The 26823-nt window shown below is 33.9% G+C and overlaps 1 protein-coding gene and 1 pseudogene across 8 annotated transcripts in view; one reads left to right on the forward strand and one right to left on the reverse strand.

The window, feature by feature from the left end:
- Nucleotides 1-26823, forward strand: part of CFAP47 (cilia and flagella associated protein 47) — a 364825-nt gene that overhangs the window by 83245 nt on the left and 254757 nt on the right. For all 8 annotated transcript variants that reach the window (XR_004952867.1, XM_016128242.2, XM_036227120.1 and 5 more), the window contains 3 exons: nt 1746-1840; nt 8556-8715; nt 23900-24095. Coding sequence is in view for 7 of the 8 variants with exons in the window: in XM_016128242.2 (XP_015983728.2) it covers nt 1746-1840; nt 8556-8715; nt 23900-24095 (451 nt within the window). In the remaining variant the exon portion in view is untranslated. The remainder of the gene's footprint in view (nt 1-1745; nt 1841-8555; nt 8716-23899; nt 24096-26823) is intronic.
- LOC107501769 lies at nt 6355-7363 on the reverse strand (annotated as a pseudogene).

Below are 26823 nucleotides of genomic sequence, written 5' to 3' on the forward strand. Positions count from 1 at the left end.
TTTTAGATACAACAAGAAAGGCAAGACCAAGGAAAAAATAATTGATAAGCAGGACTTAATTAAAATTAAAAATATCTGCTCTGCAAAAGACACCATCAAGTGCCAAAAAGACAAGCCACTGTCTGGGAGAAAATATTTGCAAAAGATATATCTGAGAAAGAACTGCTATCCAAAACATACAGAGAACTCAAAAACTCAAGGAGAAAACGAACAAACCAATTGAAAAATGAGCCAAAGATCTCAACACACACCTCACCGAAGATGTACAAATGACAAATAAGCATATAAAAATACTTCACATTATATGCATCAGGAAAATGCAAATTAAAACAATAAGATACTACTACACACCTATTAGAATGGCCAAAATACAGAACACTGACAACACTAAATGCTGGAGAAGATGTGGAATAACAGGAACTGGTGAGAAATGCAATTGCTGGTGAGATTGCATTGCTAATAGGAATGATGAATGATACTGCTACGTTGAAAGAGGGCATTTGATTGTTTCTTACTACTAAACGTACTCTTACCGTATAGGCCAGCCAATCCTGCTCCTTGTTATTCTTCCAAAGGAGTTGAAAACTTCGTACACACAAAAACTTATACACAGATGTTTATGGCACGTTTGTTTATAATTGCTAAAATTTGGAAGCAACTAAGATGTCCTTCAGTAGGTGAATGGCTAGACTTTGGTATGCCCTGACTGTTATTCAGTTCTAAAAAGAAATGAGCTATCAAGTCACTTATACAGATCAATATACATTCAAGATCCCATGAACCTTGAATGTATATTACTAAGTGAAAGAAGCCAATATCAAGAGGTTATATACTGTATCATTTCAAGTGTATGACAGTCTAGAAAAGGCAAAACTGTGGAGACAATGAAAAGACCAGTGGTCTCCAGGGGATGTGGGGAGAGAGAGATGAATAGGTAGACCACAGAAGATTTTTTTAGGGCAATGAATCTCTTCTGTATGATACTATAATGGTGGGTATAGGTCATTATACATTTGTTCAAACCCATAGAATGTTCACTGCCGCAAGTGATCCCTAATGTAAACAGTGAGCTTTGACTTATAATTATGTGTCACTGTAGGTTCACCAATTACAGCAAATGTACCACTGTGGTGGGATTGTTGATAATGGAGTAGACTATGCATGTGTGGGGGAAAGGGGGATATGGGAAATCTCCTCACCTTCTGTTCAGTTTTTCTGTGAATCTAAAATCACTTTAAAAATAAATCTATTAAAAAAAGATAAGCTTTTTCCATCAGATATCTTCTCTAATGTATTTTTGCAGATTCCACCAATTCATTTTATGTTTCACGTATGGATATTAGATATGCAATCTGTATCTGTTCCCTTTATTCCCATATTTTTTCTGTCTTTGTTTCTTTTCACTTCTGTACTGCATTGGTCAAACTCTCGTATAGAGATGATTTTAACTTTGTTTATTTTTTTCTCTGCTCACTATTTCTTATATCTTATATTCTTTTATTGTCTCAAGAGTAATTTTTCTATTTTACTTGTAGTTACCATTAAAATTAAAAATTGGAACTTTATAGATATGATAAACCAAGGTATTCTAAAAATGTTTAAAATTTATTTATTTTTTGCCTTGCTGGGAATGTAACAATAAAAAATAATGGAATTTTATTGTTTTATATTGAAAGTATGGTAAGAAATATCTATGAGCTTATATCTATTAATATTTTATCAGTCTATTTACTTTCCTCTTACAGTATTGCAAGCACCATTGAATTTATCCAGCACTGATTTTACATTTGTAATCCCATCATATACTATGAATCCTAATAAGAAGGTCACAATAACTCAGGTATGTATAGAGAATTGGTACAGTTCACAACTGGTTTTCTGATTGTGGCTTGTTGAGTTGATTATTATGAAGCATGTGTTAGAAAAATACTTTCATTTTTAGAGAACTTGCATGTATATGTAGCTTGCATACATATATATCTCATTTCTCAGAAGCATGTATGTATATTATATATAACACATATGCTATATATATATGTTATTTATAATATATATACCTCAGATTTCTCAGAATTGTCAAAGTATACAAACACATAAAACCATTCATTTTATAGATGCATATATTTAATAGGACTACTCAAAATATTTTAAATAGAATTAAATTGTCCCTTTTTTCTTGTACAAATGGAAGCTGTGATTAAAATTAATGTGAAAAATGTTTCATACAGGTAAGGAAATGTGGTGAGAGGCATAAAATTTGAAAAATGTCTAGGTATATAAGAAAGTGACTTCTGTGATAATCTACTCTTTTTTTCTTACTCTATATCTCTGTCTATCTTCTAATTATGAATCCTTCTAGAAAGAAAACAGAAACATACATAAGAAGGAAGCTCATGTATACATTGTAGAAATTTGTATTTGTAGTTTGCCTTTTCTGTCTTATATATTGATTTTCCTACAATAAGTGTTGAACCTCTATAGCCTAAAGAAAATTTATCTGGAGAAAATACTTAACATTATATCCATAAAATAATAGCAGAGTGTACATGAAATTGTAGTTAGAAAATAATAAAAGTCCTCTTCTGGAATTTAAATGTGACCATTTTAAGCATAAAGTGTCAGGAAGATTGCTAACTGTAATATAACTTCAAGGATGAAAAAGATCTTGTATGTGAGGCTAGAAAGGAATCTAGTGAACTGAATTGGATTGAAATCCAGAGTAAAACAATCCCTTCATAAATGCAAGATTATTTTATATCATAATTTTATTCAGGGGGTGTGATAAAAGATTATCTAGACAATGAGCATCTTCCTCCTTGAGTGGCAAGAGTCACACTGGCCCCACAGAGAAGGAAATATGGCAATAATATACCGGATTTGCTGTGAATGACATTTATGGAGTCAGAATAAAATATATAATACAGAGAAGTCTTAATATGCTTATGGAACAGAATTAAAATGTGATTTTATATATAATGTAGTATATGTAAAATGGCATGTGTATGATATGTACAATGTGTATGTGAAGGTTAAGTTGATAGAAGGGTTTGGGGATGGTAGAAGAAAGAGAAGTGAAACTCATTTTACATAGTTGGTAATTAGAGGGAATTGTCTGAAGGTGATGGAGAAAGAACTAGAGATATAAATACATTGTTTAAAGTTACAGGTGACTAATGAAAGAATTAAAATAAGTATCCAAAACTGGAAGGTGGGGAGAGTAGTTGTGGTAGTGTAAATGAGCTAAATCTTCATCTTTACTAATGGCAATCAAGACACGATATTTGACTCTGATAAATTATGAAATAGCCATGTTGTAGTCAGAATTATAGCCTCCGAAGTTGTCTAATTCTAAATCTACAGAATTTATGAGTACATTACCTTATATTACAAAAAGTACTTTGCTGATGTGTAATGTCATTAATAGTAAGGACCCTGAGCAAGGGAGATTATCCTAGATTACCTAGGTGGTCCCAGTCTTCTCACAGAAGTGGTTAAGAACAGAGAACCTTTCCTGACTGCGATCAGAAGGAAATGTGATGATAGAAGGGCAGAGAGTTGTGATGTTGCTGGATTTGAAGATAGTGGAAGGAGGCCACCAGTCAAAGAATGTGTCTGACCTCTAAAAACTGGGAGTGACAAGGAAGGAGATTCTTTTCTAGAGCCTCCAGAAATTTTGAACCTTAGAAGAAAATCATAGTTTTTTCTAACACTTTGATCTTAGTCCAGTAATATCTGTGTTGAACTTCCAACCTATAACACTGTAATATAATAAATTTGAGTTGTTTTCAAATGTTTGTGGTAATTTGTTATGGCAGTCATAAACAAACTAAAGTAAGCCATTTCAGCATCACATTCTATCTATCTATCATCTATCTATCTATTTATTAAATATAAATTTGTTTAAATTAGTTTCAAGTATACAGTACATTGGTTAAACATTTATAACATTCATAAAACAATCCCCCCAATTGCTCCCTCCTTCCTCTGGGCCTCCCCTTAGCCATCATATTAATGCTAACTACATTCCCTCTTCCATTCTCCCTGTGCCCAACTATCAACTACTAATTTGTACTTCTTTAACCTTTCACCCCATAGAATAAGATATAGCTATTAGAGAAAATCCAAATCAGAATGTGCTAAAATTGGTTTCTTCTAGGAAACAGAACTGTTAATGAGGAGGAGTTGAATGTGACACCTGTTTTTTATAGCATTTTTGAGCTATTTATGTAACCTATGTACATGTATTATTTTGATAAAATCGTAAAGAAAAATAATAAAATACTAAACAAACTAAATGTTTCTCTATAGCTGACTATATCAGTACTATTCTTAGGATAGAATATGGAAAGTAGATAGTATTTTAGAAGTCTTATACCATTTTCTCAATTTCATAATGAGAAAAATGAGGCATTTAAATAACTAGTACAATTTATGCCCACCTTCTATTTTAAAAGATGTTGTTTTCTCTATAAGGTGAAAATTAATTTTGTTACACAGTATACGAATATTAGAACTAAATAGATGTTTGAATATTTAAGAGATATCTGGAGTAAAATTTACTCATTTTTTTATTCTAAATATTTCAAATCAGTAGTGTTTTAGAAAGAAACAAAGTACATTATTTTGTTGTGATCACAATTTACGGATCATTCAATGTGCTTTACATTTTTGAAGAGTAAAGTTGATAAAAAGCCAGGTTCAAAGTTTTACTTTAATAGTATGTTCTACTGGGAAGATGAATCTGCACACAAGTCATCTTCATAGCTCCCAGGTTTACCAAAACATAATAAAGTGCTGAGATTTTATGTATACACTTCACACAACTTCCCCTAATGTTAAAAATTTATACAACTATAGAACATTTTTTAAAACTAAGAAATTAACATTAGTACAGTATTTTTAAGGAAATATCAGATTCTATTTGAATTTTACGTTTTTCATGAATGTCCTTTTACTGTCTCAGGGTCCAATCCAGGATTCCATATTTCATTTCTTCTTCTCTGATATGTGACCTTGTCACATTTTTATGACCTTATCACAGGTTTATGACCTCGACGGTTTTAAAATACTAGACTGGCATTATTTTCAGAAAGTTCTCTGATTTTGGTGTATCTGATGTGTTCCACCTGACTAGACTGCATTCTTATTTTCCATGGGTTTTGAGGAGGAATATCAGGGAGGCAAAATATCCTTAGTCACATTATGTGAAGGGACTACATGATATCAGCATTGACTTTCACTGGTGATATATGCCAAGTTTCTCCACTGTAAAGTTGAAGAAACTGTTTTTCCCTTTCTACACTATACTTTGGAAACAAGTTGTCAATTTCAGCCCACATTCATGGGGTACAGGGTCAAGCTTCACTTTCTGGAAGGGAATATCATTTGGAATTTTTCTGTAAGAAAAATTATTCTCTTCTATCTGTCTATCTATCTATCTATCTATCTATCTATCTATCTATCTATCTATCATCTATCATCTATCTATCATCATCATCATCTATCTATCTATCATGTATCTATTTAATCTGTTATCTATCATCATATATGTATTTATTTACATAATATATCAGAATGAACTCAAATATATTTATTTTATACTTGCAGTTATAACACAATATTGCATTATTTATTTAGTAGCTAAAATTGTTCCAGCTTTGGTAATTAGAAGTTCTTTTAAACTGGTCCTTTAACATACTCTCAGCATTATGATATTTAAGCATTCTCTTACTTTCTGGCACTATAAATTATCCAGGCTCATCTTTTATTTTATTTGTTCAAACTCTAGAATCAACATTTTCTCCAAGAAACACCAGTACCTTTTATGGGAGAATGGTATTTAGAAATCAGGATCTGTGCGCTAGGTGTGCTAGGTGCTTTTGAGGTGTCATGTGTTCTAGACTTGTTCGGCAAAGAGAGCCAGGGAATATTTGTATGTATACTAACCCATATATATACATATATCTATATCTATCTATCTATCACATTTTTATAATTACCTATCCATCCATCTATCCATCTATTTATCAATCATGACTCTCTTTTAAACTGATACTGCTAACATTGACTCTAATTGGGTGCAAAAAATACCTCTACATTAAAACCTTTTGTTGGAATGCTTTACACTTTCCACAAAACAGAAACTAAAGTAACCTGTTATACAATTTTAGTCACAAATACAATCCTCAAGTTTTTTGCCCATACACATGAGCATTGTCTAATACATATATTTTTTGTAGCAGCTAGGCCTCGCCACCATTGTACTTGGCTGAGTTCACAAATCTGTTCTAACCTGTGGCTTCTCTGTCACTTCCTTGGCTCTCCTCTCCTGCTAAAATTGTTTCCCGGAAGTGATTAAAACCTTCTGCCACTGCCACAGCTACTGCTACAGATGGAACCACCATAGCCATCTTGGTTTTGTGGTTTGGCAAAATATTGACCTCCACTACCATAGGGGCCAGAGCTGCTGCTTCCAAAGTTTCCTCCTTTCATGGGTCCAAAATTTGAAGATGGGTTGTTGTAATCATCAAAGTCATTGTAGCTTCTTCCTCCTCCAAAATTGCTTCCTTCCTTACTAAATCCATTATAGCCATCCCCACTGTCACCATATCCTCTACTGCCACAGCTGCTATCAAAGCCACCTTGTCCACTGAAGTTTCCTCCATGACCAAAGTCATCATTCCCACCAAAACCACTTCTATGACCACCACCAAAGCTTCCAGAACCACTTGACCTCTTTGGTTAGATGAAGCAGTCACCATCTCTTGCTTAGATAGGGCTTCCTTTACTTCACTATTGTGGCATGTACCATATGGTATTTCTGAATGATAGTTCTGGCTACAGAGAGCCATGGTCATCAAAGGTTACAACAGCAAAGCCTCTCTTCTTGCCACTGCCTTGGTCAGTCATGATTTCAATCACTACAATATTCCCGTACTGTTCAAAATAATCTCTTAGGTAATGTTCTTCAGTGTCTTCTTTAATACCACCAACAAAAATCTTTTTTCACAATTAAGTGGGCACCAGGTCTTTGAGAATCTTTTCTTGAGACAGCCGTCTTTGGTTCTATAACCCTTTCATCCACTTTGTGTGGCTTTGCCTTCATGGCTGTATCCACATCTTCCACAGTGGCATAAGTGACAAACCCAAAGCCTCTGGAGTGCTTGGTGTTTGGGTCTCTCATCACCACATAGTCTGTAAGTGTTCTCCATTGCTCAGAATGGCTACCCTGACTCTCATTGGTTGTTCCAAAGCTCAAACCTCCAATGAAGAGCTTCCATAACTGTTTGGGCTCTTTGAGGGACTCTGACTTAGGCTTGATGACTGCAGGAGGGGAGATTTTAACAATGCTTACTTGTAGCATCTACAAGGCTCCTTGCTTATTTTAACCCCTTTCTCTGACAGATAGAAATCTGGCTCTCTTATTTATTATTTTTTTTACTTATTTTTAAACCTTAGTACACTAGTAAAAAAGTTTCAGAACTTTTAACCTATACCCTGTTAGAAGTGCTAATACATTTGCCAACTAGAGTACATTGTTTATAAAGAGTAAGTCGTGTTTTGCTTTATAATTTCAAGTCAAAACATAGTTTCTCGAAGTGACTTAAGCCATTCCTCTGCATTCCCACTGACATCAATGATGTTATTTCATACATTTGTAATACAGTTTGTCATAGTCTAAGATCCATCTTGGGATTCCCAACATCTTGATTGATTGTTTAAAATTTACATACATTTAAGTTCACTCTTTGCAGTATGTAGTTCTATGGGTTTTAGAAAATGTACACAATAATTTATCTAACACTTCAGTACCATACAGAACAGTTTCATTACAGTGAAAATTCTCTGTATAACCTCTTTGTAGTCAACTATTCTTCTTTCCGCTAACACTTGGCAACCACTGATTTTTTTTTTCCATTCATATAATTTTACATTTCTAGAATGACAGGAATTAATATAATTATATAATATGTAGCCATTTGGGTCTGACATCTTTAACTTAGCAAAAATATATTTAATATTCATTTATCTTTTTGTGTTAATATTATACTTCGCTTATTTTATCACTGAATTTTATTCATTGTATGGCTGTATACTACATTTTTTTTATCTATTCATTAGTTGAAGGAAATCTTGTTTTTTTTCTGTTTGTTTATACATTTACATACAGATTTTCATGTGAACATAAATTTTTGATTCACTTAAGTAAATAATTAGGAGTGAGATTACTGCGTGAAGTGGTAAGTATATGCTTGACCGTACCGTTTTGCATTCTCACAACCAAGAATGAAGGTTTTTGTTACTCTGCATCCTTGATAGCTGGCATCACAATTTTGATATTTTTGTTTTACCTCATTCTCTATCCTTTGTGTGCTTTTCATAGTTGTTAATAATAAGCTATGAACATGTTTGCATACGTCTTTGTTTTATCTATGATTACCTCTTTTAATTTCTTGACTTTGTGCATAGGCACATCAAGTTGGTATGGTATTGCCAACCAAATTTTATATTGCATATTGTAATTTTTATAAATTTCTGTTTTTGTGTCTTAACAGAATCTTGTCTTATTTAATACTTCAACAAAAGATGTGCAGTGGACTTTAGATATTAGCAATACTGGCAGACTTTTCAAAGATGGCATATTTAAGCTTGGTGTCCTGAGTGGGATTCTACAACCACATACAGAGTGTAATGTTTCCATAAATTTCTGTCCACGTAAGTACTTTTTCCTATATTTGTAGGTGATGTTTCCATTTATCTGTCATGTATTATTTTATCATGAATACAGAAGATTATTTGTCATGTTCTTAAAACAGTTTTAAGAAGTTTCTTACTAGAATTTTGTGACCATCCTAAAAAATGGCTCCAAGGCATCCTCATCTCCTGATATTCTTGGCCCTGTAGTCCCATCCCATGTTAAATAGGGTTGATATATAAACCATGTGATATTATAGTTGTGATGGTGTGTGACTTTCAAGGCTAGATCAGAAAAGGCATTGCAATATCTGGCTTGTACTCTTGGATTACTTGCATGAGGGAAGCTGGCCAGTATCTCTATCTATATTTCCACTTCATTTCTGGTGTTTTCTTTTTTAATTACAACAATTTTATTGTATCTTTTTATAATTGGCATGACCAATTTTCTCTCATTAAATATCTATTACAAAAATTCATGGCAATCTTCACATTTACTTTTCTAAATGAACTGTAGTTTATTTTTTCAGTTTCTAGAAAAAGGCACACAATGGAGTTTTCCCTTTAAAGAATAGCATGTTTTTCTAGTAATTAAAGTTTCATTTTATATGCATCATTATTTCTAATGAGATGTTTTCCATTATTCTTTTTAATTAACCATCACTGTATAAAAGGAATATATTTATATTTTATCTGGTGCTTCCATACTGAACATCTCTGGTTAGATCTAGAAGTTTTTCAAGTATTTTTCTACATTGTTTTCTAAGTAAATATTTTATAATATACAATTATGGTAACTAATAAATTTGTCTCTTTATTTACAGTATTGACATTTTTTCTCTTCCACTTTCAACTCTCCTCCTACTCCTTATTCTCCTCCTGAATCTGTTAATACTATATAACTACATTACAATTACATTACATTAATATGTTACAGTTGCATTACAATTGTTACTGCAGTCTCTCTCAATCTGTTATTACAATGGCAGTTTGTAAAGTTTTTCTTCATTCCAATAGTTTTGCTTTGTATGTTTAAGTGTTATAAAAGGTTTATGTCTAATGTATCTTTTGTACATAAATCTATACATTTAAAATAATGGGTTTTTTCCCCTAAAAAATGCTGTTATCTTGAATGCTGATTGTGTGATACATTGCCACTTTTTCTTCCCTTTTACTGCTTTCAGATGATATATCACTTTATTTTCAATCTGTCTTTCAAATTTAGAATAAGTTATTATAAACCAAAGGACCTTGCTTTTTTTTTTGAGCAAGACTGAAATGTGATTTTTTTAAGAGGGGGATTGAACTTATTCATATTTCATGTTATATATTTGTTCATTTTCATGCAATTTTATTTCATATTTTATTTATACTTTCTTATTTTTTCTTAAATTTTATGTATTGATCAAGTTTTTTATATACTGCATATCCAGTTTCTATTCTATATGTGATTATATTTAAACCTTTGATAATACCTATTTCAAAATATATTTTCCTGTCAGTTCTAAGATGAAACTGTCAATGAACTTACCACAAAGTAAAAAGTATAGTTTGAGTTCCTTTCTACTCTCAATATCTCAAAAATTTGCTGAAATAATTTGGAATTTTATTTCTAGCTAGTGTGTTTTGTAAGTTCCTCCCTCTTCTTTTTTAAATTTTTTTTTAAACTAAGTTTATTGAGGTAACATTGGTTAATACAATTATATAATTTTCAGGTGTACATTATCATTTCACATCTGTATATTCTATTGTGTGTTCACCACCCAAAGTCCAGTTTCCTTCAACTACCATATATTTGATCCCGTTTACCCACTTCACCCTACCCCGACCCCCTATATTTGACCCCTTTACCCTGTAAACCTCCCCCCTCCTCCCCCACCCCACTAGTGACCACTACTGTGTTGGCATGCAGTTTGGGTGTTTTTGATTGAGTTTTAGATGTTCAGCTTATTGTTGTTTCAGAGGGAGAGATCTGCAGACATCTCTCACTCCGCCATGTTTCTCAGAGTCCCCAAGTTCCTCCCTCTTCTTGATCAGTTCTGGAGACTTCTCCATCTCTAAGACATTGAGGTAGTGTGAGGTAAGACTCTTGCAGATCAAAACTAGCAGATTGGATAAGAATGCTGGGATTAAACAGCTGGATGGAAACTGGAATCCTTGGAGTTAGAATTGAGGTAGTGAGGCCTTTCGAAATGGAACTAGGCAAGCATATGCTTGACCCTTTGGTTGCCACCCATTTATTTTCTTTCAGTACAGACAATTTTTACTTTACCTGGCTCACATCAAACTGAATTCAGCCCTCATAACTTTTCCTTAGTTATTTCCAAATGAAGTATGTATTCATTTCTGGTTTTCTGAGTTGTTTTTATTGCTGATTAAGATGAGGAAACTACTAGAAGAGAAAAAGGTGTCTTCTTTTTTTTTTGCTTTAAATTTTGCTTAATTTTGCTTTAAATTCTTCTATTTTAAATTAGATAAGAAAGACAAAATTCACTCTCGGGTATTATTACTTTTAAAAGTATTTTTTAAATAACAACTTTATTAAAATTTATTTCACGCAACATAAAATTCACCTTTTACAGGTATATAACATGGTGGTTTTTAGGATAGCCCCAGTTGTGCAACTATCATCCTAGTCTCATTTAAAAACATATCCATCACCTGAAAAAGGACAGTCTGTACCCATTAGTAGTCACTCCCCATCTCTCCCTCCATTTAGCCACTGCCAACCACTAATTTACTTCCTGTCTCTAAGAATATGATTACTGTGGACATTTCATGTAAATAGAATTACACAATGTGTGTCCCCTTGTGATTGGCTTTTTTCACATAGCATGATAATTACAAGGTTCATGTTGTAGTGCAAATCAGTACTTCATTCTTTTTTATTGACAGCTAATTATATGGATGTATCACATATTGTCTATTCATAGACATTCAGTGGTCATTTAGTTAATGTACATTTGAATTGTTTCTACTTTTTGTCCGTTATGAATAAACGAGTTATGACATTCATGTCGTTTTGTGTGGACACACGTTTTCATTCATCTAGATATATATCTTGAAGTGGAATTGCTGCATCATAGTTTAATTTGTTATTTGCCATTTTAAGAAACTGCCCATTTTAAGAAACTGCCAAACTATTTTACAGAGCAACTAGTAAGAATTTAAAATTTCACCAGCAATGATTGAGGGTTCCAATTTTTCCACATTCTCACTAACCCTTCTTTTAGTATATGTGCTGCTGACGTGAGCACACACTAACCCTTTTATTATCTTTTTTATTACAGCAATCCTGGTGAGAATGAAGAGATATCTCATTGTAGTTATTATTTGCATTTCCTTGGTGACTAATGATGTTGGGCATCTTTTCATGTGCTTATTGTTTATTCGTATATCATCTTTGGAGAGATGCCCATTCGAATGTTTTATTCATTTAAAAATTCAGATGTCTTTTTGAGTTGTCAGTGTTCTTTATATATTCTGGATAAAATTTCCTTATCAGACTGTAATTTGAAAATATTTTATTCCATTCTGGGTTTTGTGTTTTTGCTTTCTGATGATGACAGCTGATACAAAATATCTTTTAATTTTGATGAAGTCTAATTTATCTCATTTTTCTTTTGTCACTTGGACTTTATAGTGTCTAAGAAAACATATAACCCAAGGTCATGGTAATTAGCTCTTATGTTTTCTCTTAAAATTTTTTTATGATTTTATCTCTTTTTATTTAGGTCTATGATCAATTTTGAGTTCTTTGTTAATATGGTGTAAGGTAGGGCTCTAACCTCATTCTTTTGTATGATCATATCTACTTGTCTTGGCACCATTTATTTAAAAGAATGTTGTTTCCTCCATTAAATTGTCTCAATACTCTTGTTTAAAATCAATTGGTCATAAACAGAAGTGTCTATTTCTGTTACTTTGGTCATAGAGAATGGCTTAGGAAATATTCCTTCCATTTCTATTATCGTGAAGATTGATATTAATTCTGCATGAATTGTGTAGTAGATTTCACCAATGAAGCCATCTAGGTTTTAGCTATTCTATGTTGGAAGTTTTTTGATTGCTAATTCACTCCTTTTCTATAAGTCTATTCAGATTTTATAACTCTTCCTAAGTCAGTTTAGGTAATTTGTCTCTTTCTAAGAATTTGTCTAGTTCATCGCGGTTATCTAATTTGTTTATATAAAACTATACATTGTGTTTCCTTATATAATCTTTTTATTAAATTTGTATAGAGTATCGATTTTCCCTTTTATAGTCATAATTTTTTTAATTTGAATTTCCTCATTTTTACTTGGTCATTCATGCCAAAGGTTTTTTTTTTAAATTTATAACGTTTTTAAAGACTAACTTTTGATTTTATTGAGTTTCTTAATTTTTTTCCTACACTAAATTCAATTAATTTCTGTTCTAATATTTACTATTTCCTCTCTTCTTTTTTTGGTTGTTATTCACTCACTTTTCTTTTTTATTATGATGCAAGGTTAAGTATTAATTTCAAATTCATCTTATTTTTTAATATGTCATTTAAAGCACTAAATTTCACTCTGAGCACTACATTAGGTGTATCCCATGAGTTTTTGTATGTTTTGTTTTCATTTTAGTTCCATCACAAATTATTTTTTAAAATTTAGCTTGCCATTATTTCTTAGATGATTAGTAATTTGGGGGTGTCTTGTTTAATTTCCATGTATTTGAGAATTTAAAAGTTGATTTTGGTAATTGATATCTAATTTTATTTTATTGTTGTTACAGAACATACTCTGTATGGTTTCAATCATTTTAAATGTATTGAGGCTTATTTTATACCCTAGAATATGATTTTCCCAGGAAAAATGTTCCATATGTAATTGAGAAATATATGTATTCTCCTCTCGTTGGATTGAATGTCCCATAAAGGCCTATTTGGTCTGGTTCATTTATAGTATTTTTTAAAGTCTTTTATTTTATTTATTCAGTGATTTTCTACCTAGTTTTCTTATTCCCATTGAAAGTGGAATATCGAAGTCTCAAATAGTTATTGTTTATCTGCTTCTTCAATTCTGCCATGTTTTGCTTCTTGCATTTCGTGACTTTGTTAGGTGCATACATGTTTATTATTGTTATATATTCTTTATGGATTGTCTTGTTAATCAATATATAATGTACTTCTTTGTTTCTAGTAGTAATTTTTACTTAATATCTACTTTGTCTGATATTAGAATAGTCACTGTAGTTCTCTTTTAGTTATTTTTTGCATGTATGTCATTTTTTCATTCTTTTACTTTCAATTGTATTGTGTTTTTGAATCTAAAGAGTGTCTCCGGTAGATGCATGGATTCGGATCATTTTTTAAAATTTGTTTTGTAAATCTCAGCCTTTTCATTGGTTTATTGAATCATTTTATATATACTAATTACTTACTGATGAAATAAGGTAAGGAAAAACTTACATCTGCCTTTATGCTATTTGTTTTCTGTATATCTTAACTTTTTATTTATCTTTCCTCTGTTAGTGTCTTCTTTTGCATCGAATATTGTTTAGTTTAGTATTTAAATTTCCTTATTTTCAGAGTAAATTTTAAGATATCTTCTTAGTGGTTTTCCTGAAAAATATAACTAACACCTTATTCTTTAAAATGTAGTTCAGATTAATACTAACTTCATTTCAATAGTATATAAAATCTTTGCTCCAGTATATGTCATCATTCTCCTTTGTATTACACTCATGACAATTTACATCTTTGTATAGCATAATCCCATAAACAGTTTTATAATACTTCCTTTAAACAGTTTTTTAAAAATCTAACAAACAAACTACTCATATGTGATTGTTTATATTTAGTCATATACTTACTTACCTTTACATGTATGATTCAAGTTACTGTCTAGCATTCTTTCATTTCAGTTCCAAAGGCTTCTTTTATTATTTCTTGTAGAAAAGGTCCACTAGTGATGAAGTCTGTCAGGTTTTGTTTATCTGGAAATGTCTTAATTTTTTCTTCATTTTTGAAGGATAACTTTGTTGGATATAGAATTCTTATATGACAGCCTTTTTCTTTCAGTACTTTAGATATGTCTTCACACTGCATGACCTGCACAGTTTTTGATGAGAAGTCAGCTATTCATTTTATTAAAGATCACTTGGTTAATGAGTCATTTTTCTTTTTCTCCTTTTAAGATTATCTCTTTTCTTTGTTTTGGCAGTTGGACAAATGTGTCTGAGAGTAAATCATTTTGAGTTTATCTTACACGGAGTTCATTGAAATTCTTAAATGTTTAATGTTTTTCATCACTTTTAGATGTTGTTGGCCATTATTTCTTCAGAGTCTTTCTGCTTTTCTGTCTCTTCTTCCTCCCGGATTCTTGTTTTACATTATGGTATACTTGATGGTGTCCTACTGGTCTCCGAGGCTCTGTTCATTTTTCTTCATTCACTCATTCTTTCTGTTCCTCAGACTAAACTCCACTGACTTATTTTCATGTTGGCTGAGTCTTTGTTTAGCCACTTCCAATCTACTGTTGAATTCCTCTAGTGACTATTTCATTTCAGTTATTGTACACTTCATTGCCACAATTTATTTATAATATACATTTTTATATATACATATGTGCATATAGCCAATCCTTGAACTTTCTCAGTTTCTATAGACAGCCCTTTTTTGTATGTTTGGATCATTCATTTTTGTTTCTTGTGTGTCTCAAATTTTATTTTTCTAAATGGGACATTATAAATAATGTAATATGGCAACTATGGAAATGAGAACCTTACCTTCATTCAGTAGTTATTGTTATATATTTTTCGTTTGTTGTTACTGTTTATTTGTTAGTGAAATTCCAGACTAATTCTGTAAGGTCTGTATTCCTTTTCTTGTGTGGTCGCTAAAGTCTCTTAATTACTTCTTATATAAAAACTCTAGGTTAGTCAGAAGTGAGCTATTAGGACTTTTACAAGTCTTCCTTGGTCATGTATACAGGAATTAGATAAGAGTTTTTGAAATTCTCCAATGAATATCTAATTTCTCTATTTTTTTTCTTTTAAGTTTTGAATAACCTCTTGTTTGTCAAAAATGTTATCAATGTCACAGACAGCTGTGCTGTTAAAACAGTTTCTGATAATTATTTATGACAAATATCGTAGGGTATTCCTACTGAGTGAGCTCTGAGTCAGATATTTTTTTTCCTGGAAGCTGTCAGACTGGTCAAATAATGACAATTTTCTAGGAGTGGAACTGTTTGGAAAGCTTTGAACCCATTGTGTTCCCTTAAGTTGTATGCTGGGCTGCTGGTTTTTAAGCTACCTTGATAGAAACTGCTAGTTTTAATGATACCACATTGCTGAGAAGAGCAGATGGGTCAAGGACAAGTTAAAACATCAAAGAGGCTACTGTTCTTACTGAAATTACTGAAGTTCAGTAATTTCTCTTAAATAAATGTTCCTTGGATTATTGCAAGCTTCTACTTAATATCTAGAGTTCTGAAAATATTGATTTTGAAAGTTTTTGCCAGTGTCGTCATTGCTTTCATGGAGGAGTGAATTTTCAGAGATTCTAGTTCTACTATTCCCACTAATAATACTTGGACATTAATTATATATTTAATATATACTTGTATCTTACCTTAGATTTTAGAGTATTTGGTCCTTATCTTCCATGTTAAATACTGAAGCATTTGTTTCTACCTAAGATATCTTTTAAAAATCATAGACTTATAACTAGTAAGAAGACTGAATCACCAATTAAAAATTTTTCAACAAAAGTAGCCCAGAACCAGATGGTTTCACTGAAGAATTCTACTAAATATTTGAATAAGAAGTAATGTCAATCCTTCTCAAACTCTTCAAAAAAATCCGAAGAGGAGGGAACATTTTCAAACTTATTTTATGAAGACAGCATTATCCTGATACCAAAGCTAGACAAGATTATAAGAAAATAAGGCCAGTATTCTTGATGAACAGAGATGCAAAAATTCTCAAAAAAATACTGGCAAACTGAATTCAACAGCACATTAAAGAATCATACACCAGGATCAAATGGGATTCATTGCTCCCATGCAAGGATGGTTCATCATACACGAATCAGTGTGATACACCACATTAACAAACTGAAGGATAAGGATCACATGATCATCCCAATAGATGCAGAAAAAGCATTCTATAGATCTCAACACTCTTTCATGATAAAAACTTTCAAAAAACTGAGAATAGAGGGAAATTTCCTCAACGTAATAGAGGTCACATATTAAAAGCCCACAGTTAACTTTATACATGATGGTAAAAACTGAAAACTTTCCTGTTAATATCAGGAACAAGGCAAGGAGGCTTACTTTTACCACCTCTACTCAACATAGTACTGGAAGTCCTAGCCAGAGAAATTAGGCAAGGAAAAGAAATAAGACAATCAAATTGGGGTAAGGTAAAGTAAAATCATCCCTGTTTGCAGTTGACATGATGTTAGGTATGGAAAACCCTAAAGACTACATAAAAAATTGTTCTAACTAATAAACAAATTTAGTAAAATTTCAGGATGCGAAGTCAACATGCAAAAATCTATTGCATTTCTATGCACTATTAATGAACTATAGTCACCTGCTGCATAACAAAGCTTCAGTCAGTGACACTACTTATATGGCAACAATTTCATGGACATGACATCAAAAGCAAGGCAACAAAGCAAAAGTAGGCAAATTGGACTGCATCAAACTAAAAACTTGTGCACAGCAAAAGAAAGAATCAAATGAGTGAAAAGAAAACCTAAGGAATAGGAGAAAATATTTGCAGATATATGTATGATAAGGGGTTAATATCCAAAAATATAATGAACTCCTACAACTCAATAGCAAAGAATTAATACTCCAATTAAAAAAGGGACTAAGTACTTAAATAGATATTTCTCCAAAGAAATATCTATACAGATAGCCGATAGATATATTAGAAGGTGCTCAGCATAACTAATCATCAAGGAATTGCAAATCAAAACCACAATGAGATATTACCTCATACCTGTTAGGGTGGCTATTATCTAAAAACAAAAGACAACAGACCATTTTCTACGTGGAAGGAGGTTGTACATATGTCTCTGTCCTAGCTTTAATGGCTGCTGTAGAAAGACAGGCCAGATTACCTGCCTCTGATAGCCAAAGGGGCTTCCATTCACGGGTTGAAAATAAACAAAAAAGAGATAAATATAATTGCTAGGAGAGTATTTGGGAAGTCTGTACTGCTCCCTTAATCTCTAATGCAAGCTCTTTTTATGAGGTTGACCTGGGTTTTACCTGGCGGAAGTGTGCAGCTCTGCCCACTGAAACATAATGCTTCTCTGGTCAGGAGAGACTGGAATGTCCCAGATTCTCTGGGCTTGATCTTGAGGGTAGCATGGGCTTTGGGTGAGGCAGGACCAGCCCAGTGCCTGACACTCAGAGGAAAAGGGAAAGCATGAAACAAGGTCAATCAACACTGTGCCTGGAGCTTAAATTCTAGAAAGAAAAAAGATGCAGGAATTTCAGTCAAAATGGCAGAGTAGGTTAACGCTGTGCTGTCTTTTCTCAAAACCACATCAAAATTACAACTAAACTATAATCACAACCATTAGTGAGAATCGCCTGAAGTCTAGTTGGACAAAAGTCCTACAACTAAAGCTATATAGAAGAAGCCACATTGAGACTGGTAGGAGAGACAGAGACTCCAAACAGGCTGGCTCACACCCATATGTAGTGGTTGAGAATTGGAAGGGATCTCTCAGCTGCAGAATTCCTACCAGATAAATGAGGGGCCCCATCCCACATCAGGTACCCCACTCAGGGTTCTAGTGCCCAGAAGAGAAGTCCCCACAACTTCTGGCTGTGAAAACTAGCAGAGAGTATGGCTGAGTGAGACATAGAGGCTACTGGAGTTACAGATGTTCCTCTTAAAGGGCCCGCATGCAGACTTACTCACTGACGAACTCACTTGCTCCAAGCTCCAGAGCTGGGGCAGCAGGTCTAAAGTTTCCAGGGACATATAGGGAGGAACTGAATTGTCTGTCTTCAGGTAAGGGCTGGCAGAGACCACTGTTCCTTTATTGAGCCCTTCTCCCTCCCGTTGTGAAGATGCAGTTTGTCACTACATCCAAGTCTCCATTAACCTGGCTAACACTGGTCACCCCACTGTGGTGATTCCCTGAGACTCCAACCCGCCAAACTTACGGGCTAAATCTATTCACTTCCAGTAGCTTTACCATACAAGTGGCCTGTCTTGGCTCATGCTGCAGAGTTTCCTAAAATCTCTTAAAGATTTGCAAACCCCATAACAAATAGGATCTTCCTTCAGTATGCCCTGTATCTCTTGCTAAACAGCCCCAACCTGGCATTAGCAGCAGCTGGCCCCAGTTTCACAGTTTAACCCCTCCCAGGCACCTCTAAGCCCAGCAAATGTAGAAGACATCTGTGGATTACATTGTGGCTCATATCATGTGGCTTCAGGCGGGGCACAGGTAGTGGTTGAACTTGGCCTGTGGTGGGGCCCCTCCCAGGAGGCTCCAGGGCTGGCATGCCTAGTGGCCACTTCCGACTGAGTTGAAGAACCACCTTCACAAATGACACACCCAAAGGGCAGACTTCATAGGTACTTGCTAAAGTGAATCCTGTTCTGTAGGGTTAACCCCTGCAGAATAACTTCAATGGTCAGGCCAGTCTTCACAATCAGTCAGCCTGAGGGTCAGTCCCTCCCATTGACATGAAAATAGCAACCTAGGCTCAATTAGGACAGGAGGGCACACACAACTTACACAGGGGATACACACCTGGGGCACTTGGTTCAGGTAACCAGGGAGACTATCACTGGGCCCCATAGGACACCTGTTACATATGGCCACTCTACTAAGGTCAGGAGACATAGAAGCTCTCCCAAATACACAGAAACAAACAGAGGGAGCCAGACAAAATGGGGATACAAAAAGATGTGCCCCAAATCGAAAGAACAGAACAAAGCTCCATAAAAAGAACTAAACAAAATGGAGATAAGCAATCTACCAGATATAGAGTTCAAAATACTGGTTATAAGGATGTTCAATGATCTCAGAATTTCGACAAAGAGTTAGTTAACATGAAAATGAAGATAGAAACTAAAAAAATAAATAAATAACCAGTCAGAAATGAAGACTACAATAACTGAAATAAATAATACAGTAGAAAGAATCAATAGTAGATAAGTTGAATCAGAGGGCCCCACCACAGACGATTTAGAAGATAAAGTAGCAGGAAACACCAATCAGAATAGCAATAAGAAAAAAGAATCCAAGAAAATGAGGATAGTTTAAGGAGCCTCTGGGACAACATCAAGCCTAACAATCAAGCCTAGTACCAGAAGAGAGAGAGCAAGAAATTGAAAACCTATTTCAAGAAATGATGATAGAAAACTTGCCTAACCTGGCAAAAGAAATAGACGTACAACCCCAGGAAGTACAGAGTGTCCCAAACAAGATGAACCCAAAGAGGCCCACACCAAGACACATCATAATTAAAATGCCAAAGGTTAAAGACAAAGAGAATCTTAAAAGCAGCAAGAGAAAAGCAGTTATTTATCTACAAGGGAGCTCCCATAAGACTGTGAGTTGATGTCTTAACAGAAACTTTGGAGGTCAGAATGGACTGGCACAAAATACTCAAAGTAATGAAAAGCAGGGACCTACAATCAAGATTACTTTACCCAGAAAAATTATCATTTAGAATCGAAAGACAGATAAAGAGCTTCCCAGACAAGAGAAAGCTAAAGGAGTTTATAACCACCAAACCAGTATTATAGGAAATGTTAGAAGGACTTCTTTAAGAAGGAAGGTAGATCTCTAATTGACTTAAGATTTCTTCCAGTTATATGTGGTAAGATCTTTGCCTTGTTCTGTGGGCTATCCTGGAGCATCTGCCATTTTGTTCTGGCAGGCATTGGCTTTGATTGTACTTTTGTGCTGCCATTTTCTCCTCTTGTAATCTGATATTGGCTTAAGCCTCTTATCTGAAGCCATGGTCCTTTATGCCCCCTTCTATTTCCTTTGTCTTGTAGATGCACCTTTCGGCATTAATAACCACTTCAGGTATGGCACATATACTCTGGCTAGACCCCATTATACTTGTCACCTAGCAGGGCTGCCTTATACTTAGTGCTTTGAAGAGTTTTAGCGAGGTGGTTTTTACTTTTTATTAGGCTTTTTATTATCCTTTCCTTGGACTGCCACAGAGACAGAGGCTGGGGATGTGATGGTATATGTGCCTCACACTGGTCTCTAAGCAAATCTCCAATTTCTTCTGAATCCGAATCAATGTTCTTGAATCTAATTTGTGTGGCTAGACTTTTATTCCTCTTGGATAAGCTTGTTCTTTTTTTCTCGTGTAAATATTTTCAATTTTTCAGAAGCCTAACACCCAGAGTGCACATACCTTAGAAAATTCTCATATTAAGAATTCCTGCTGCATACAAATAGTTTTTCTGGTAATGAGCTTGAGGAGGTAAGGGTATTGACATCTAGCTTCTTTAAGGAGACAAGAACAAAGGAACAGCAGGAAGGTGCTTGAAAAAACAACTATGTTTTTTTTTTCTTTTTTTGAGCAAGTCTATACTGGTATTTGTCTCTAATTTAAAGCATCTGCTTCAGTATCTTTATAGTTTGTATGCTGTAAATAAGCATTCGGTATGCTTATTTAGTCATGGCATATAAACTATATGCCATAGTTTTGGCATATATAAACGATATGCCAAATACCAAAAAAGCATACCATTTCCAAACTATTTTCTTGTTTAGAAGGTGTTATGGTAACTTACCTGTTATTCTTCCTAATTATCCTTATTTATGAAGCAATATTAGGATTACAATATATTGTATATGCTGTTTGAGCCTATCCAGATTCCCATGACTAGACTTTTCCATTCATCTTTCACTTGTGGGTGTTGACTCCTGATAGGTTCTGTCTTTCCCCTTCTCCAGAGGATTGCCCTTGGATTAAGGAAGATGTCTTATGTAGAGATGCTTAGGAACTAAAGCTTCACCAGCACCACTACCTCAGGTGGCCTAGCTAACCCTCCCTTGGGAGGGACAATCCCTCTGTTGAATTCAAACATCCCAGACCTCCCTGTGGGATCAGGTTGAATCTGGAGTCTAAACCCACAGCTTTTCATAGCTTCTTGCCATGCCCTATTTTGCTTATCCCTTTATCGTCAGCTTACTCCTAAGAGCATTCCCTCAGTAAATCATTTGCATCAGAACTTTTCGGACACCACTAGGTTTTACACTCGTGGCAGTCTAAATAAAATACCCATGACTAGCTATGATATCAATAGAAAAGGCAGGATAAGAACCTATTATAGCTTTTTAGAGAGTTTGAGCTATGTATTCTCTCTCTCAATAATATTATCAATAATAATAAAGCACTGTGTTGCTTTCACTTTATGTCTCCCTAAATCTATTAGCATGACATTGTATAACCACTTTCATTTTATGTGTGAGAAACAGTACTTAGGGTACTGTGATTAGTAGGTTTAAAAAATGCTTCGCTTTTTATCACCTCTGTTTAGAACTCTGAAAATATGATAAAGATATTATTCTCTGCATTATTAAGTTTATTTTGTAAACATAATTAGTTTTCATTATGTATTTCTGTGTATTTCTTCTCAGTTTCTACTGTGTCTGGTCCTGAAAGAAATAGCTAGTTTAGCTAAAGCCACCATCTGTATTTCTATACAGAGCTTCTCCTTTATGTCTCTATTAAAATTTATATCCAGATTAAATGAACTGGACAATCTAGAGGGAAATAAGAAATATTTCCATTTGATTTTTCCTTCAGTATGGAACTGAGCTCAAGCAGTCAAACCTATGGGTTCCTTCCTTAGGATTCCAACCTAAATTTTAAAAAAATTAAACATGCCTGTAACACATTTATATAACTTACATCTCATATGAATGAGAAAGCACACTCACCTTTAAAAAAATGTGTTATCGAACCCCCGGTAGTCTGAGGTTATACAAGGAACCCCCTTCTCTATGACCCTAGAAACAATCTCAAAGCAGATCATTCAAAATTCAGAATTGGTAAGTCTTAAAACATTGCCTAACTCTGAAATCTATTTTCTTTTTCTCCAAAATAATTTTAACAATATCATATTTATTAAGTGAAGCCATCCATTATACAACGTTTTAAGTATATAAATTCCATTGTAACTCATTTGATCACTTCAAGTCGCAGATACAATCTGTCGTATTTTCACAGTCTTTCTAATAGTCATCTGTCATTATTGGTACGAAGTCTCTATTTTCTTCCTTCTCCAGCCATCTCCCATTTTCTAAGGATCCTAGACTATTTAAACAAGTAAAGGGCTTATTTGACCAAGTAAAGGCATCCAGTACAGAGAGAACTAGTGGGTCCGAACGATTCAGCAAATCCATTGCTTTGGTTTATGGTTCACAATGATGTCATTTTTGAACATGGTTCTGCATCATCCAGAACACTATCATCCTCTGCCCTGGTAATACCCTTGATGGTCGTGATCACTGCCAGGCCACTCCAGTGTCTAGTTCTTGAATTCTAAGACATTCCCTTGAATTCACACTCATCAGATAACATTTTCCTCCCTTTGAGACACCATATTTGGGGATTTGAGTCTAAAAGGGCATTGGCAACTTGTTGTGATGGAATCTGTCCTCTAAGACTAGCCTGTGGCCTCCTAATTCTGATCTCTTTCTCCAATACAAACTGCCTTTCCTCATAGTGAGTTGTCACATGGGAATTTCCTGTCTTTTCCTAACAGGTAAAATTAGCCAGTTGACCCTTGGCAGCCTTTCATAAACTTAAAAATCTGGAAAAAAGCACATCCCTTTTCTCTGAGCACATCCATTCTCCAGTAGTCCCCTAAGATCCTTATGGCAATTATCTGACCTCATCTTCATACTGCATATACTAAAGGGATGGTCCTTCAAGATGTGTGTGTGTGTGTGTGTGTGTGTGTGTGTCCCATAATAATGAAAATCTACTTTAAGGATATTTGCTCTGTTTTCAGACATAGTGTACTTTGAAAGATTTTCTTATCAACAACTCCTCATTACATGTCTTAAGTTCCTTGGCAGGATAAATCCAGTTTCTGGGCAATCTTTTCTGTTCCATTGAGCTGTAACTTCATCGCATATTTTAATATTTAGTACGATTTAAGCTATATAAATTTTTTGTGTGAACCAATGTAAATATATAATTTTTTTTATCAGATCATCAAAGGAAATACACAGTTAATATTCCTATGCATTTAAATAATTATTCAATTCGCTATCAAACATTACATCTTGTTGGAGAGATAACATCACCCAAGTTATCGTTTGACCCTCCATTCATATTTTTCACCCCTGTTCCTTTGGATGTAACAACTATGATGACTATCAACATTCTACCTCAAAATTATATCAGGTAAATGCTTAATGTGAGTTTATCATTTTTATGTGCCTTTTTGTTTGTATTTGTGTTATATGAATCATGAGCAGTGTCTGACTTGTTTCTATAGTTGGAACAAACTATTAAAATATTTAGCTGTACATTTAAATTAAAAATATAAAAAAATCCACTTAGTTATCTAACAGTCATTTAATTTTCTTGTAAAAATTTTGGTATGTCTCTTCATGGTTTAAGAAGGAAGCTTAAATACTCAGTATGTTAGTTTTCAATTGCTATATGACAAATTACTATAAACTTAGGGCCTTAAAACATGAATTTTGTTCTCTCGCAGTTTCTTTAAGTCAGGAGTCTGGGTCAATTTAGCTGTGTCCATTGCTCATGGTCTCAATAGGCAAAAATCAAGGTGTGGGCTATAGCAGCAAACTCATCTGAAGCTCAGTCCTCCTCCAAGTTCTCTGGTTGTTGGCAGAATTTATCCTTGCAGTTGTAGGACTTAAGACACCATTTTCTTGCCAACTGTTGGCTGAGACCACTCTCAGCTCTTAGAGACCACCCGCAAGTCCTAAACCTTCTTTTAAGATCTCATCTGATTAAGTCTGATCCACCCATGAGAATCTCCCTTTTGCTTTATTCAAACTCATTTGACTAGAGACCTTAACTACATGTGGAAAGTCCCTTTATCTTTGCCACATAACATAAGTTAATCACCAACATGTTATCTCATCATATTTACAGATCCTGCCACCCAAAGTGTTGGAATTATACAGAGTTTGTACACAAGGGACAGGACTCTTGAGGGCTCTCTCAGAATTTGCCTAACTTATGCATACACTATAGCTGAAAGCTATATGTTTTCATTTTTTAAAAATTTATTAACAGCCCAAACTCTAATACTATATTGGCCTGGATACATTGTGAACTCTCACACTATAAAACAAGTAGATTGTGTGTGTGTGTGTGTGTGTGTGTGTGTGTGCACGCGCGCGCGTGCGTGTTTAATTGCTGGGCTTCTGAGAAGTATGGGAGGTCTCCAAAGGGCTCAAATCGAGTTAAAAAAAATACGTATTTATAAGCTGAGAGCAGAGTAGGGGTGAGTCATAATAACATGACAAATGCAGCGTTGTTCTTTAATCTCGAGATAACTTCAAGGTATGAAAATGTAATCTTAGATTTTTGGATTAATCCAGGAACACTGGAAGAGGCTACAATGGTTCCCTGTGAGTAAGTCCTACCTGTCAAAAGAAGCAAATCATCTCTAGATCGGTGGTTCTTAAACTTTAGTGTATATCAGAATCATCTAAAGGACTTTTTAACACAGAGCTTGTCAGGTCTCTTTCCCAGAATTTATGATTCAGGAAGCCTGGAATGAGATGTAATTATTTGTATTTCTAATAAGTTTCTACATGATACTGATGCTACTAATCCATGCACCACACTTTGTGAATCTCTACTCTAAATGATGCCATCCTCAGTTTGGCCCTATATTTCAATTTCCACAGGTTTCTATCAGTTAGACATGAGCACAGTATCAGGCATCACATAACTCACAAATAGGGAAGATTTTATTAATGTCAGCATAACCAACCGTCTTGAAATTTAGACTCTTAAGTAATTCAGATATTGGAATGATCAGATTCAGAATGTAAATAATCAATTTTAAAATATGGCATAACAAAAATTAGTAATTAACATGGGATTATACAATATATATTTGAAAATCAACTAATAGTACTTTTAGAAATTTTAAAGCATGTAGGGTTAAAATTTAAGGGCATTCACTAAACCTAAGTTTGTGTAACTACACAAGCAGTATAGAAATGAAGAAAACCTCATTTAACTTGGTACAAAAAAGGACACATACTTTAACAATTAAGAGGAAACTAAAACAAAAATGTGAAAACTCAATAATTGAGTAATGCAATAAAATGTAAATAAATTACTCTAGTTAAAAGACAGAGAATGTTAGAGTAAAAAAAAATCAACTGCCTATTAAAAGCATATATGAAATATAAGGACAAAGAAAGATTGATGTAAAGCAGGGTTTCTCAACTTCAGAACTGTTGACATTTTGAGAAGGATAATTTTGTTGTTGTTGGAGGCTATCCTGTTCACTGTAGGGTGTTAGTAGCCTCACTGACGTCTCATCAGTAGCACCTCCTTGCAATTGTGGCAGAAAAAAAATGTCTCCACACATTGCTACATGTCCCCTGGGGAGTAAAACCACTCTCAGTTGAGAACCACCAAAGGAAAACCATAGGAAAAGATATATCAACATAACCAAAAGAAAGCCGATAGCAGTATTAATTTCTCATGTGTTAACCTTTAAGAGGTAAGACGTATTTTTAATATAGAAAAGTCATTAAATAATTATAAAAGAGATAACTCACCTGGAAACAATAGAATTTTCAAATTCTTTGCATGATTAACATAATTTAAAAATGTATAAAGCCCAAATTAAACTACCAAGAAAATTGACTAGTTCTTTATCACTGTAGGATATTTCAACACATATCTTAATTACTGATAAGTCCAGAAGACACAAACATTTTTTATAAAGAGGATTTGAACACAATATTTAAAAGGCTTCATTTATTTGATTCTATATTATTAAGAATACTAAAAATAGTCTTAAAATCGTATTACAAAACACTGAACCCTGCAATTAGAGAATACACATTTTTTCTCATTCATACGTGGGATGTTTACAAAAACTGAAAATGTATCATTCCATAGTTCAGGTTTA

This window comes from Rousettus aegyptiacus, unplaced genomic scaffold (genome assembly GCF_014176215.1).
Source record: "Rousettus aegyptiacus isolate mRouAeg1 unplaced genomic scaffold, mRouAeg1.p scaffold_m13_p_9, whole genome shotgun sequence".
In the NCBI taxonomy this organism is placed as follows: Eukaryota; Metazoa; Chordata; class Mammalia; order Chiroptera; family Pteropodidae; genus Rousettus; species Rousettus aegyptiacus.